The 15,842-nt window shown below is 36.3% G+C and overlaps 1 protein-coding gene across 1 annotated transcript; it reads left to right on the top strand.

Moving 5' to 3' along the window:
- The first annotated feature begins 10,341 nt into the window (after positions 1 to 10,341).
- LOC113311922 lies at positions 10,342 to 10,800 on the top strand. Its single transcript, XM_026560707.1, has one exon. It carries the CDS (start codon positions 10,342 to 10,344, stop codon positions 10,798 to 10,800), a length of 459 nt encoding a protein of 152 aa, XP_026416492.1.
- The last annotated feature ends 5,042 nt before the right edge of the window (positions 10,801 to 15,842 follow it).

The following is a 15,842-nucleotide window of genomic DNA, read 5'->3' as shown; positions in this document are numbered from 1 at the left end:
TTGTTCAATTGCAAGGAAATCTTATGTAACTACACAAGACACAATTGAAGCAAAGATGATTTGATTCACTCGAATCTGTTCATAACTTTAATAGCCACGGTTTGCATATGCATTCCTTAGTCTTTTAAGATTAAGTTCAGAAATCATCTTTGGATATATAACCTTCTCAAGTTCGCAGACTAGGTTCGCAGACTTAAGACAGTGGATAGAGTTTACAAACTCCAGCAGAAATTCTCGGGTTCGAGAACTACGCCGGTTCGCGGACTGGGTTCGCGGACTTGGCTCACGCAAGTAGTTTGTCAACTCCAGCAGAAATTCTTGGGTTTGAGAACTTCGGCAGTTCGCGGACTTGGCACTTGCCATACTTCCGGTTCTCTTGATCAACAAAGTTCGGAAACTTCGGTTCAAGGAATCCATTGGTTATGTAATCTAAACTCTCATTCCAATCATTGAAACATTCTTAGAGGAAGTTATATAGTTGTTATATTATTTCTCGTCAAAGCAATTTTCAAAGTGATTGAAACATTCATGACTTTCGTCACTAGGTAAAGATAAACTTGGTCGAAGCGAAAAGCTTACCAACACATATTTTGATATATAGATAGGCGGGGTATACTCGGCTCGAAATACCAAATGTGTATGATCTAGCCTATATGTATAGCATACGAATTTTGTCTCAAAGAGTAGGAGATTGAATAGCTAGACTTTTGAGTGACAGATAAGTTCAAGTCTCCACATACCTTTTTGTCGAGAAGTTCCACCGGTTCCTTGAGTAGATCTTCTTCTTGTATGATGAATCGCCATGAAGTTCTTGTAAGAGACTAGAAATCAAGACTTATAGTTTTGATCACTAACATTGACAAACATGCTTGAGATAGCAACGCATGCGAGTTTGACCGAGCAATGCTCTAACAATCTCCCCCTTTGTCAATTTTAGTGACAAAACTATCAATACATATGGAATACAAAAAATATAATGAAACTTTAGTAGCTTGATAGACGCATTTATGTGTCTAATTTGTCCTCAATGTTTCGTATTATTAGTACTCGATTTCGTATTTATTATGTTATTTTGTATGTTTGTAGGTATTTTTTGGAAATAAATATTGTTGGAAAATTTGGCTCGAAAAGTTGCTCGGGGCTCCCCCGGAGGACATTTGCTATACGGACCTCCACTTTTGCTAAGTGTCACCCACGGCTTTATGTAGCCCATTTTTGTCCACATAACCCATTTTTCTCCACAACACCCATCTTCTTCATTTCAAATTTTGTTTTTGGCGGGAAGAAGCGTTTCTCTCCTGGCATTTTTTTCGATCAGATTTTGAATGGGTTAGAGGTAGACTGAATCGCTGAAACTTCATGGGTGGACGTGATATAGCCTAAAAGGCTTGGTATGGGTCTTTGGTTCGATTGAATTTGGCTAAATAATCCGTGAGAAGAAAACAGGGCAACTCATACGCTGGAAGAAATATTCACGGGATTACAGCGAGTTAGACGTGTGCTTCTGGTGTTTGGAAGGCCCTAACAACTATTTGGAGTACGAAGGAGTTAAATATGGCAATTTGGCAGCTTCAGAACGTGTGTAGAGATCAAAAATCTGAATTATTTCCTAAAATGGCCGTGAAGAATAATGCCGAGTAATGGAGAATTAAATGAAGTAATTACGTGATATTTTGCTGTTGCTGGGTTATAAATAGGTGCTGGGTTGTCATAGAAGGGGATGGAGAGTTTGGGGATCGTTTAGACCAACAACAGAGAGAGAATAGGGAGTTGCAGATCTTGTCTCTGCTGCTGCCATTGAAGAAGAAGAAGAACACAGAACAACAGTTAAAAACAGTCGCACAAACCGTTGCCTATAGTTTCAAATTCAATATCTTTGTAACAATTTCTGTAACAATTATTTCGAATTCGCAACAGTCTGTTAGTGTTTCTCTGTAACAGTGAGTTTTGTAATAATTATATCTGTTACTAACACACTGCTTTATACTTTTTATCCTTGCAAACACCTTTTGAGCAATGAAAAATTCCTTTGAGTGTGTTTTCACAATGCTGAGCTAGACCCCCATCGCTGGGACGACGGACGAAGCTGAATTTCATCATGTGGTAAATTTAATTAATTCCTTATTTACTTTTTGCACCGATTATAAATGATTTATGATTTCTATTAATCAATTGTCATCTTGTTAGATAGTGTATGCTTAGTCTTAGGTGCTTTAGATACACTATGCTTGTAATTTACAATTGATGTTTTATGAAATCTATCCTTGGCAAAATATTAGAGTTGATATTTCTTGTGTTTAGAGCTATAATTGTCTAGGATTAATTTCTGAACCACTTGAATATGAAAAACAGTGAAATATAGTCCCAGTGAATTCTTCATCCCGTGACATATTTTGTTTATCATTTCTTATTTTTAGTATTTTTATATTTAAGCCTAGAATCAATTCAACAAAGTTCGAGTGAACGACAACCTTCTTACCACTATATAAAAATTCGATCAATTTTTGGCGCCGCCGACGGGGATTTGTTTTTAGGTTTTCCTTTTCTTTTTATTATTTTTGTTCTTTTTTATGCGTTTTGGTATTTCTTATTTGCTTTCAGATTTGGAGCTAAGCTAAAGAAAAGGGAAAAAGTGTTGAAAAGAAAGGCAAAGCCCAAAAAGGAAAGAAAAGAGAAATCCAAAAAGGAGTGAAGAAGAAGATTTTGTAAATAATTTTATTTTATTTTTTTTAGAAACTGTAATTAAGGTTTTTTTTCTGTAATCTTTTATTTTTGGACCTTTTTTCTTTTTGGACTTTATTTTTGGACATTGGACTTTATTCTATTTTTAAAAACCCTACGGAAGGGTAGTTTTAAATAAACTGTGTGCAGAGAAGGACGGTGATTACAATATCGCCTCGGCCCCTCGGATTCGTACATGACATAGGATTCGTGGACCGAGTCGAGTTCAACGGTTCATCCCCCGTCTGGAACGGGAGGTAAGAATTCTAAACACCCGTGAATCCCCTGTCAGCGGGTTTACTGGATGATTTTGTATGCATATATGTTGAGGAATCGAATATGGCTGTTTTAATTTCCTAGTAAAGGGCAAGGCCTGGCCATACAAGATAAGGGTTTGGATTTCATCACCGTTCTCTTCTTTCCCGCCTTAGGAAAATGAAACCAAACGCGAACCTAAGCCTAAATTTTTTACTAGAACGAGACCGATAGGGTAACGAGCTTAATAGGAAAGTCATTCGAAAAATATTGGTTACTCTTTTAAGCATACTTCGAAGTTCATAATGGTTTCTGTGAGTTGAATGCGTGACTGCGCCGCCTTGTAATGTGGTGAGGCCTTGAGTATCAAAGCTCCACGCACCTTCCCTCGCCTCTATTCAACTTACTTTGACTCGGATTGATTCCAGAGGGGTTTGCTTAAATTGTAACGAATTCCCTTTCGAAAGAATATAAGCTGGTCTAGAAACAGTCTAAGTGGAGCCATCATCCTTTTTGTTTGCTAGATAAAATAGGCTTGTTGTGGTCAAGTCAGCCTCCTTTGTGTTTGTTTAGAATTCCTTTGCGGTTAGGATGTCGAACTAGTATTATAATAGCCAACGCAATGAGTATCCGACTGAGCAGCTTGGACATTATCCTTTTTATGACCATAGTGTGAATAGTGATTGGGAACGCGAAACTTTTGAAGGTTATGGTCCATACCATTGTGAGCCCAATTACTATCCATATACCCACAGTTCATACGAGCAAAACAATCCTTCTATTTCTCTAGAAGAGTCTCTCAAGAGTTTCAATGAGTCTACACGGAAGTTATTTATGAAAGAGACTTATAATATTCTTCTCCCAGAAGAGTCCGTAGAGCGGTCAACTAAGATATCTCTAGAAGAGTCCCTCAAGCAATTTACTGAGAGTACAAATAGGATTGTGGAAAAACTTGCTCAGAATAGTCTTAATTTCCAGTATAGTGTTCCCAATACCACCCTTGAAAATAAGGATAGTTTTTATTCACATAATCAAGATGACGAGGTTAGATTTGGTACACAACTTGTTTTGATGAGGTTCAATCTTTTCATGTTATTATAAAGATGATTATGATGAGGATAGTATTGATGAAGAACATGAAATATGTAGGCATAGTGATCAGGAATTTGTTACTCCGATTGAGATTTGTAATGATAGTGTTGTTTCTAGTACAAATCCAAATAATTTTAATAATTATTCACTTATTCAAAAGGATGAGGATTTGACTAGAGATACCACCGTTTTAGACGATGTAGTTCATGATCCTTTAGCCTGCAGTATGTTGGATAATCTATTATTTGATGTGCCTATCAGTGAATCGGAGGAAGTAACTATGATTAACACCTTAGTTAATGAGCCTTTACTAGAAACTTTCGCTGGTAATCCTTTATATGATTGTGATGATGGTTTAGAGGAAAGAGTTTACCCTGAGAATAATGTTTTAGAGTCTAGCGATTTAGAAACACTAATCTTAGAAGACCATAAACTCGTAGAGATGAGCGAGGATGAACCAGACTTAGAAGAATCAATTGACCATTTTCAGGAATCTGATGACCTAGAAATTAGGGAAGTTGTGACTAGTCTTTCTAGAGACACAGAAAACTCTAAGTTTGGGAGTAATTCTCCGTGTGCTTTAACTATTAGAAATTTCCCTCGTGTAGGACTTGACATTTGTGCCTCAACCATCTTACAAGATTATCTTCATACACATTTTACCGAACCTAATGATGTCCAGAAAGAAGCTCAGTTGTTAGAAACCCATTCTCTGGTTGATGTGGTTTACCTAGGCGATAATACCCAAATTGACTTTGTTTTCCCGCCAAAAAATTTTCTTCCAATTGTGGGAACTTATGATTTTCAGATGTGTCGGTTATTAAGTTTTGAGACTGAACCTAATTACTTTAGGAGAATAGGGTCGACACATTTTCTTAAGGAAGACCACCTATTTCATTTTGGTCATCTTTGTGAGTCAAATCTGATTGACTTAGAGGATCCCCAATTATTCAGGCTTTTGTTATGCGCTTCTAAGTTCTTACTTGAGTATTTCCAGACTCTTCAGCCTGATATTCTGAATGCCTTTGAGGAAATCCAACCAATGAAAGCTTTTTATCTAGACCTTGTTATAGAACCTGAACCTGAACCACATCTAGATGTAGTTGTCTTAAACAGGAAACTAGACAAGGGTGTGCTTTATTTGCTAATTTTCTTGGGATGTTGCGGATTCCTTTTACTTGTGATAGTCCTATTTGGTTTTGGTGATCCACAGTTATTCCGGCTATTACTTTATGATTCTAAGAGGTGACTAATTCCTTTTGATGTCCGGCTGAAGACTTTAAACTTAGCACTTCTTGGGAGGTAACCCATGCTCATGCAACACGGTAATATCTTTCCTTAACTCTTTTGCTTCAAGTGGTAACAGTTTCTCCTTGTTCATGCTTTTAATTTTATCTTTAGAACATTGAGGACAATGTTAGATTTAAGTTTGGGGGTATGAGAGAAACTTTTTAGTTGCAGTATAAATAAACTCCAGAGCCTAGAAATTTATGCCTATTAAGGATAACACTAACCTATCTAAGTGGATGGAAACATCTTGGTTGTAGGAGTTGAGGAACCAATTTGATTAGATGGAAACATCTAAAGAATTTATTCATAAAAGCACAGAGCTCAGGTGTTAGAATTAAAAAAAACATGGTAGTTTCGCCATATCTCGTTGAATCCTAATCCTTCTGTTTTTATTTTTTTAAGTGATTTGGTGGGGCACACGATTCAAGTTTTTACCTTTGCTAGGGTGAAATAGGGTGATTGAGATACCAAAAAAATAAATAAATTAAAACCAGACCATCAGACCAACTAGAATAAATTCAATAAAGTCGACCACTGGTGCCCTTGGATATGCCAGTTGTGTTGACCTAGAGTTAGGTTAATCGACCACTGGTCCCCTTGTATATGCAAGTTGTGTTAACATTAGTCAGACCGGTATCTCAGTCCATTAGGATAGGTCCATCTTGGCAGAGGCCTTCAGACAGATATGGAGAACACTGTTCACTTTAAACCATCTATCTTTTCTCTTTATCCATCTTCTTAATCTTTCCATGTGATTGGTTGACTCCGATTATGATGTACAGAAACTATCTGAGTAGAGCTCTGTCACTTTATATGAATTTTAGTATGCTTGAGTGCAAACTCGTGTACAACAATTGGAATTTCGCATCAGGGTACTTCCTCCTGTAGTCAATAGGTATGCCAACCAAGGAGATTCTTTAGTGCCTTCCAAGGTTCTGCGTAGATAACTAGGGCTGAAGTTAAGGTTTTTGTGGGTACACCTCTGTTAAACTCACCCGAGACTATAACTCGGTCACTAGGGCCACCTAGTGAGTTGGATTTTATTTTTTAGTTTTGCTCGAGGACTAGCAAATAATAAGTTTGGGGGTATTTGATAGACGCATTCATGTGTCTAATTTGTCCTCAATGTTCGTATTGTTAGTACTCGATTTCGTATTTATTATGTTATTTTGTATGTTTGTAGGTATTTTTTGGAAATAAATATTGTTGGAAAATTCGGCTCGAAAAGTTGCTCGGGGCTCCCCCGAGGACATTTGCTATACGGACCCCCATTTTTGCTAAGTGTCACTCACCGCTATATGTAGCCCATTTTCGTCCACATCACCCATTTTTCTCCACAACACCCATCTTCTTCATTTCGAATTTTGTTTTTGGCGGGAAGAAGAGTTTCTCTCCTGGCAGATTTTTCGATCAGATTTTGAATGGGTTAGAGGTAGACTGAATCGCTGAAACTTCATGGGTGGACGTGATATAGCCTAAAAGGCTTGGTATGGGTCTTTGGTTTGATTGAATTTGGCTAAATAATCCGTGAGAAGAAAACAGGGAAACACATACGCTGGAAGAAATATTCACGGGATTACAGCGAGTTAGACGTGTGTTGCTCGTGTTTGGAAGGCCCTAACAACTATTTGGAGTACGAAGGAGTTAAATATGGCAATTTGGCAGCTTCAGAACGTGTGTAGAGATCAAAAATCTGAATTATTTCCTAAACTGGCTGTGAAGAATAATGCCGAGTAATGGAGAATTATATGAAGTAATTACGTGATATTTTGCTGCTGCTGGGTTATAAATAGGTGCTGGGTTGTCATAGAAGGGGATGGAGAGTTTGAGGATCGTTTAGAGCAACAACAGAGAGAGAATCGGGAGTTGCAGAGTTTGTCTCTGCTGCTGCCATTGAAGAAGAAGAAGAACACAGAACAACAGTTAAAAACAGTCACAGAAACCGTTGCCTATAGTTTCAAATTCAATATCTTTGTAACAATTTTTGTAACAATTATTTCGAATTCGCAACAGTCTGTTAGTGTTTCTCTGTAACAGTGAGTTTTGTAACAATTATACCTGTTACAAACACACTGCTTTATATTTTTTCTCCTTGCAAACACCTTTTGAGCAATGAAAAATTCCTTTGAGTGTGTTTTCACTATGTGGAGCTAGACCCCATCGCTGGGACGACGGACGAAGCTGAATTTCATCATGTGGTAAATTTAATTAATTCCTTATTTACTTTTTGCACCGATTATAAATGATTTATGATTTCTATTAATCAATTGTCATCTTGTTAGATAGTGTATGCTTAGTCTTAGGTGCTTTAGATACACTATGCTTGTAATTTACAATTGATGTTTTATGAAATCTATCTTGGCAAAATATTAGAGTTGATATTTCTTGTGTTTAGAGCTATACTTCTCTAGGATTAATTTCTGAACCACTTGAATATGAAAAACAGTGAAATCCCGAGTCCCAATGAATTCTTCATCCCGTGACATATTTTGTTTATAATTTCTCATTTTTAGTATTTTTATATTTAAGCCTAGAATCAATTCAACAAAGTCCGAGTGAACGACAACCTTCTTACCACTATATAAAAATTCGATCAATTTTTGGCGCCGCCGACGGGGATTTGTTTTTAGGTTTTCCTTTCCTTTTCTTTTTATTATTTTTGTTCTATTTATGCGTTTTGGTATTTCTTATTTGCTTTCAGATTTGGAGCTAAGCTAAGGAAAAGGGAAAAAGTGTTGAAAAGAAAGGCAAATCCCAAAAAGGAAAGCAAAGAGAAATCCAAAAGGAGTGAAGAAGAAGATTTTGTAAATAATTTTATTTTATTTTAGAAACTGTAATTAAGTTTTTATTTCTATAATCTTTTATTTTTGGACCTTTTTTCTTTTTGGACTTTATTTTTGGACATTGGACTTTATTCTATTTTTAAAAACCCTACGGAAGGGTAGTTTTAAATAAACTGTGTGCAGAGAAGGACGGTGATTACAATATCGCCTTGGCCCCTCGGGTTCGTACATGACATAGGAGTCGTGGCCCGAGTCGACTTCAACGATTCATCCCCCGTCTGGAATGGGAGGTAAGAATTATAAACACCCGCGAATCCCCTGTCAGTGGGTTTACTGGATGATTTTGTATGCATATATGTTGAGGAATCGAATACGACTGTTTTAATTTCCTAGTAAAGGGCAAGGCCTGTCCATACAAGATAAGGGTTTGGATTTCATCACCGTTCTCTTCTTGCCCGTCTTAGGAAAACGAAACCAAACGCGAACCTAAGCCTAAAATTTTGACTAGAACGAGACCGATAGGGTAACGAGCTTAATAGGAAAGTCATTCGAAAAATATTGGTTACTCTTTTAAGCATACTTCGAAATTCATAATGGTTTCTGTGAGTTGAATGCGTGACTGCGCCTCCTTTAATGCGGTGAGGCCTTGGGTATCAAAGCTCCACGCAGCTTCCCTTGCCTCTATTCAACTTACTTTGACTCGGATCGATTCTATAGGGGTTTGCTTAAATTGTAACGAATTCCCTTTCGAAAGAATATAAGCTAGTCTAGAAACAATCTAAGTGGAGCCATCATGCTTTTTGTTTGCTAGATAAAATAGGCTTGTTGTGGTCGAGTCAGCCTTCTTTGTGTTTGTTTAGAATTCCCTTGCGGTTAGGATGTCGAACTAGTATTATAATAGCCAACGCAATGAGTATCCGACTGAGCAGCTTGGACATTATCCTTTTTATGACCATAGTGTGAATAGTGATTGGGAACGTGAAACTTTTGAAGGTTATGGTCCATACCATTGTGAGACCAATTACTATCTATATACCCACAGGTCATACGAGCAAAACAATCCTTCTATTTCTCTAGAAGAGTCTCTCAAGAGTTTCAATGAGTCTACACGGAAGTTATTTATGAAAGAGACTTATAATATTCTTCTCCCAGAAGAGTCCGTAGAGCGGTCAACTAAGATATCTCTAGAAGAGTCCCTCAAGCAATTTACTGAGAGTACAAATAGGATTGTGGAAAAACTTGCTCAGGATAGTATTACTTTCCAGTATAGTGTTCCCAATACCGCCCTTGAAAATAAGGATAGTTTTTATTCACATAATCAAGATGACGAGGTTAGAATTGGTAACACTACTTGTTTTGATGAGGTTCGATCTTTTCATGTTATTATAAAGATGATTATGATGAGGATAGTATTGATGAAGAACATGAAATATGTAGGCATAGTGATCAGGAATTTGTTACTCCGATTGAGATTTATAATGATAGTGTTGTTTCTAGTACAAATCCAAATAATTTTAATAATTATTCACCTATTCAAAAGGATGAGGATTTGACTAGAGATACCACCGTTTTAGACGATGTAGTTCATGATCCTTTAGCCTGCAGTATGTTGGATAATCTATTATTTGATGTGCCTACCAGTGAATCGGAGGAAGTAACTATGATTAACACCTTAGTTAATGAGCCTTTACTAGAAACTTTCGTTGGTAATCCTTTATATGATTGTGATGATGGTTTAGAGGAAAGAGTTTACCCTGAGAATAATGTTTTAGAGTCTAGCGATTTAGAAACACTAATCTTAGAAGACCATAAACTCGTAGAGATGAGCGAGGATGAACCAGACTTAGAAGAATCAATTGACCATTTTCAGGAATCTGATGACCTAGAAATTAGGGAAGTTGTGACTAGTCTTTCTAGAGTCACAGAAAACTCTAAGTTTGGGGGTAATTCTCCGTGTGCTTTAACTATTAGAAAGTTCCCTCGTGTAGGACTTGGCATTTGTGCCTCAACCTTCTTACAAGATTATCTTCATACACATTTTACCGAACCTAATGATGTCCAGAAAGAAGCTCAGTTGTTAGAAAACCATTCTCTGGTTGATGTGGTTTACTCAGGCGATAATACCCAAATTGACTTAGAACTGGAAATTATTCAGAGTATTAAGGAATGCTTTTGGTTTCCTCCTCCAATAAATTATGTAATGTTTTGCTGTGATGGCTCTTCTTTTGGTAATACTGGGAAAGCTGGATTTGGGGTTGTTATTAGGGATCATGTTTGTCAGGTGGTTGGAGTGATGACTGGTGGTTTAGGAATTACAACTAATTATGTAGCAGAGAACTATGTTGTTGTGTGTGCAGCTGAATTGGCAGTAGAATGGAAAATGCAGAACATTATTGTATGTTCTGATTCAAAGTCAGTTCTGGAAAATTTTGCAAGAAATCAAGCTCCTTGGTTTGTCAGGGTAAGATGGCAAAAAGCAATCAAAAATTTATCTTCAGTCATTTTTCAACACCAGCTCAGAGAAGTGAACTTCTCAGCTGATAATGCTGCAAAAAAAGGTGCAAATTTAGGAGCTGGTGAACGGCAGGTATTCATAGGAAGGCCAACATTTCTTCCCAGGATTGAAATGAAAGGAGTTACATATTACAAATTCAGCTAGGAATAATTTTGGGTATCCATTTTTAATACTCTGAATAATTTCCAGTTCTAAGTCAATTTGGGTATTATCGCCTGGGTAAACCACATCAACCAGAGAATGGGTTTCTAACAACTGAGCTTCTTTCTGGACATCATTAGGTTCGGTAAAATGTGTATGAAGATAATCTTGTAAGATGGTTGAGGCACAAATGTCAAGTCCTACACGAGGGAACTTTCTAATAGTTAAAGCACACGGAGAATTACCCCCAAACTTAGAGTTTTCTGTGTCTCTAGAAAGACTAGTCACAACTTCCCTAATTTCTAGGTCATCAGATTCCTGAAAATGGTCAATTGATTCTTCTAAGTCTGGTTCATCCTCGCTCATCTCTACGAGTTTATGGTCTTCTAAGATTAGTGTTTCTAAATCGCTAGACTCTAAAACATTATTCTCAGGGTAAACTCTTTCCTCTAAACCATCATCACAATCATATAAAGGATTACCAACGAAAGTTTCTAGTAAAGGCTCATTAACTAAGGTGTTAATCATAGTTACTTCCTCCGATTCACTGATAGGCACATCAAATAATAGATTATCCAACATACTGCAGGCTAAAGGATCATGAACTACATCGTCTAAAACGGTGGTATCTCTAGTCAAATCCTCATCCTTTTGAATAGGTGAATAATTATTAAAATTATTTGGATTTGTACTAGAAACAACACTATCATTATAAATCTAATGCATGAGAAAATACCCAAATGGACTAGAAACCTAATGATATCCATTTTTAACCATTGTAGGATCATCAACATAAATGCCTTGAATAATTTTCCAGACATTACTTGATGTGCTAGGATGTAGAAAATAGTTCCATATATGCTTAGAGCATTCAAGAATAGGTTCTTTATGTCTTAAAATTGAAATTGTTGAGGAAGTAGTGAATTTACCTTGCATATGACCAGTCCAAATGAGTAATTCTTGCTCTCCACCAATATCAGGCAGTCTCATAAAGGTGATCATCTGTTGCAGTTCTGAAGGAATATTCTATTGATTGTTCTGAATCAACTGAGAAACTTTCATGCTTAAATTGTTCTTTGCATAGTCATGCATGCCTACTTTCTTTATTAAAGGAGTATCACCAATCCAGTTATCAAACCAGACATTGATATTATTGCCATTACCTAAACACCATTTGATATTGTCTTTTAAAGAACTCCATACCCACTTCAATCCAGGCCAAATAGAAGAAAATTTCCAGTTCTAAGTCCATTGACCATTTTTGTTCATGTACTTAGCTTTTATAAACAGAGCCCATTCTTCATTAGAGTTTATGATTCTCCACATCATCTTCATGAGCAAAGCCTTGTTAATTACCTCCAATCTTTGAATACCCAAACCTCCTTCAGTGTAAGGAGTGCATACTTTCTTCCAAGATAATATTGTATAGTTTCTGATATCTCCATCTCCAGACCACAAGAAGTTTCTTATTATTTTGAATCATTTCTACCATTGGCCACACTGTGGATACTTTAACTTTTCCAGGAGAAAGTATAACACTATGGTATTTATCAGGGAAGTGACTTAATTCCATTTGCATGAGATCCTTTATCTGATTCTTCCTCACAACTGAAGTTTCATCAATGAACAACTTACTTTTGGTTTTATTGATAATCTGACCAGATCCTTTTTGATATTTATCCAACAAGCTCATGAGATTCTCTACACTCTTCTTGGATCCATTACAGAAAATCAGAACATCATCAGCAAAGAACAAATGTGTAGGATGTATACCTTTTCTTATGACCATTGGTTCTATCTTGCCTTCCTGCACCATTTTATGAATACATCTACTAAACACATCTTCCATAATAACAAATAGGGTTGGGGACAAAGGATCACCATGTCTTAGTCCTCTACCAACAGAGAAGAATCTTTGTGGTCCACCATTTATCATAACAGAAATTTTTGCTGATTCAAACAAAGTTTGCAACCACTGACACCAAGATGTTGAGAAACCATACTTGATAAGAACCTGAAAAAAGAATTGCCAATTTACTGAGTCATATGCCTGAAAAATATCAAGTTTCAGAGCTACATTTCCTCCTCTTTTCTTTTTCCTCATTTCATTTACTAGCTCAGAAGTTAAAATGATTTGCTCTTGTATACTTCTGCCTTTAATGTAAGCCGCCTGCTAAGGACTTATCATTTTAGTCATCATTTTAGTCATCAAGGAACTCATTCTTGTATTGATTATTTTAGTAATTGTCTTAAAGTTGACATTACTAAGACCAATTGGCCTGAAATGATTAGGAGATTTAGCACCTTCAACTTTAGGCAACAAAACTAGAAAATTTGAATTAAGCCCCTTTGGAATGAATCTTCTTTGCCAGCAAAACTGAATAGCTTGAAAAAAATCTGTATGAATTATGTGCCAGCAAGTTTTGTAGAAACAAGTTGAGAATCCATCTGGACCCGGGGAACTGTCTGGATCCATACTAAAGATAGCTTCCTTCATCTCTTCTTCATTTGGAACTGCATCAAGCATTTGTTGATCTTCTTTAGTAATAACCTCAGGGATGACTTCAAGGAGAGAATCAGTTTCTTCAGTTTCTTGAAATTTGAATTTTTGTTCAAAATGATTTACTAAAGTATCTGCTATCTTCTTTTGATCTGAAATTATATCACCATTACTATCTTTAAGTTCACTAATGAAATTTCTTGATTGCCTAATCTTCAAATTAATATGAAAAAAGCTTGTATTGGCAGAACCCTCCTTAACCCATTTTGAGTTGATCTTATTGGGTTGTGGTACAATCTGTCTTTCTACTGAGGAATGGTCTTTCGGTTTTTTAAGACAAGAAACTTCCTTCATTTTTACCACAATATGTTGAAGAAGTATAAGTTTCATGTCAAGTGACTGAAAGTTGTATTCCTTAAGATCACCATTACGTAATTCAAAGTTTTCTTTGCACAAGATTTCGTTTGATCATCAGTAGACATAGGAGCTGGTTTCTTATCCTCTTCTGACTTGATGTAGTTAGGTAAACTACCATCATCTTGATTCGTTTCAGTCGTGACCAAACCAGTTTCATCACAATCTGTAAAAGTTGAACAAGGACTTTTAGTTTCTTCAGTATCAGAAGAAATCACAACAGAATCATTTGTCAAAATTATAGGACGTGTCTTTTTTCCTTGAGTAAGATATTTACCAAGAGCTTCTAATTTTGACAGTGAGATTTAAATTCTCTTCAGCCAGAATATGCAGTTGACTGTCTTTAACTCTGATCTCCTATTTAAAAAGATTAGTCTTTGTCTTCAATATAAGAACTTTAGAAGACAGAGATTTTATGGGCTTTAGGAGTTTTACCAACTCTTTATCAACATCTTCCTTTTCATCAGAAAAAGACATGGATGTTTTCGCAACTCCTGGATCATGAGCTAACGAAGTATTAACATCTTCAACTTTTGAGCATTAAAACTCTTGGATAACGTTAACTGAATCGATCATAGATTCAATTCTTTTAGGACGGATCGCACCAAACACATATTGTTAGATCTTTTCGTGTTTGCCTGCTCTGATCCCAATTGAAAAGGCGAGGGTACCCAAATATACCTCAACCTAAAACTTTTCCTTCCTATAAGTACTTTCTCCGAAAGTGATTGTCTATGGACTGTGTCGAGACAATACAACAAATCGGTTCACACTTCGTGTGATCGTCTATGGATACGAGATCGAGACAATACAACAATGAAGTATGTTTACTTGATACAAAGGTTCGGACTTAACCAAACACAATAGGATTGCTTATCAAGTAAATATGAATTAATGTTTGTGTAATTTACTTTAGTTATAATAAAATAATTATAATTCTGAAATATAAAGTAAATAACACAGCAAGATTTTGTTAACGAGGAAAACCGCAAATGCAGAAAAACCCAGAGACCTTGTCCAGAATTGAATACTCTCAGGATTAAGCCGCTATACAAAATAAACCAACTTCGTGTAGGTGAGACCAAGCAACTAAACCTATAGTTCACCTAGTTCCGTCTGTATTCCCACGCCTCCGACCTGTAAACAAGTCACGTACTTGGACCAATTCCTTTGGTTCGTATTCCAAACAGTAAAGGAACAACAAATCTGTTTGGTATCAACTCTCTTCAACCAAGTGATATGAGTTGGACAAAGACTCTCATGTTTATCATAAACTCCTTTGCCAGGTTCCAAGATCTATCTTATGTTCAATTACCAAAAGGTAATCGTTAAGATTTTGCGCTCAATACCTTTAATCCCAAGGAAACGTATTGATGCCGATCTACACAACTCTTCTATCAACATACCACAAGGATAAACCGATTATAGTTGGATCCTCTTTTACCGAAACAAGTATTGTGCACACCAAAGATTTATATAACCAAGTCAGAAATCTTATATCTCTTCTTTGTCTTCAAATCTTCTTAGATCTTCAATAAACACCTGCACATAACTACTTGAATCTCTTGTGATCAATCACACACAGAACGGAGTCTGTTAACAATGGATTATCACAAGATCGTCTTTAGCACTAATAACAGTCTAAAGATCACTGTCGAAACCTTGAACTAGTTTGAGTAAATCTTATATTAGAAGAGAAGATTCTCAAGCATAAAAAAACTAGGTACAATCAAAATTCAACCACCGTTCACTAGTGGAAAAAGGTCGTTTTAAGATAGTTGCAAAGTGTCGTATTAACGAGTTATATGAAACTTTCCAAGTGCCTGTGAAAGTGCCGTAAATTTAGTGTCTTTTTATGGAACGACACTTTCAAGTTGACTCAGATTTACGATGCTTTCAAGTCGTCGCTAAGTCCGACATCTGGATTACGTTGTAGATTTGATTATTTAATATAAAAAAGAAATGAGTCAGTTATGGCCGACTGATTGCATCCATTCTGACTGAGCCTGAAACAATTCTGAATCAAAACTGAAATTACCCTGAATTGAAAATCAAACTCCAATGAGATTCTGCTGGAATCAATTTACAATTTCATATACTTAGAAAATATTTCACCATTCAACCAAACTTT

This window comes from Papaver somniferum, chromosome 9 (assembly GCF_003573695.1).
Source record: "Papaver somniferum cultivar HN1 chromosome 9, ASM357369v1, whole genome shotgun sequence".
Classification (NCBI taxonomy): domain Eukaryota; kingdom Viridiplantae; phylum Streptophyta; class Magnoliopsida; order Ranunculales; family Papaveraceae; genus Papaver; species Papaver somniferum.
This window is presented reverse-complemented; position numbering and strand designations above follow the sequence as displayed.

What these genes read in the sequence shown, in the direction of transcription:
- LOC113311922 (XM_026560707.1), top strand. Translation starts at nt 10,342, where the DNA reads ATGTTTTGCTGTGATGGCTCTTCTTTTGGTAATACTGGGAAAGCTGGA.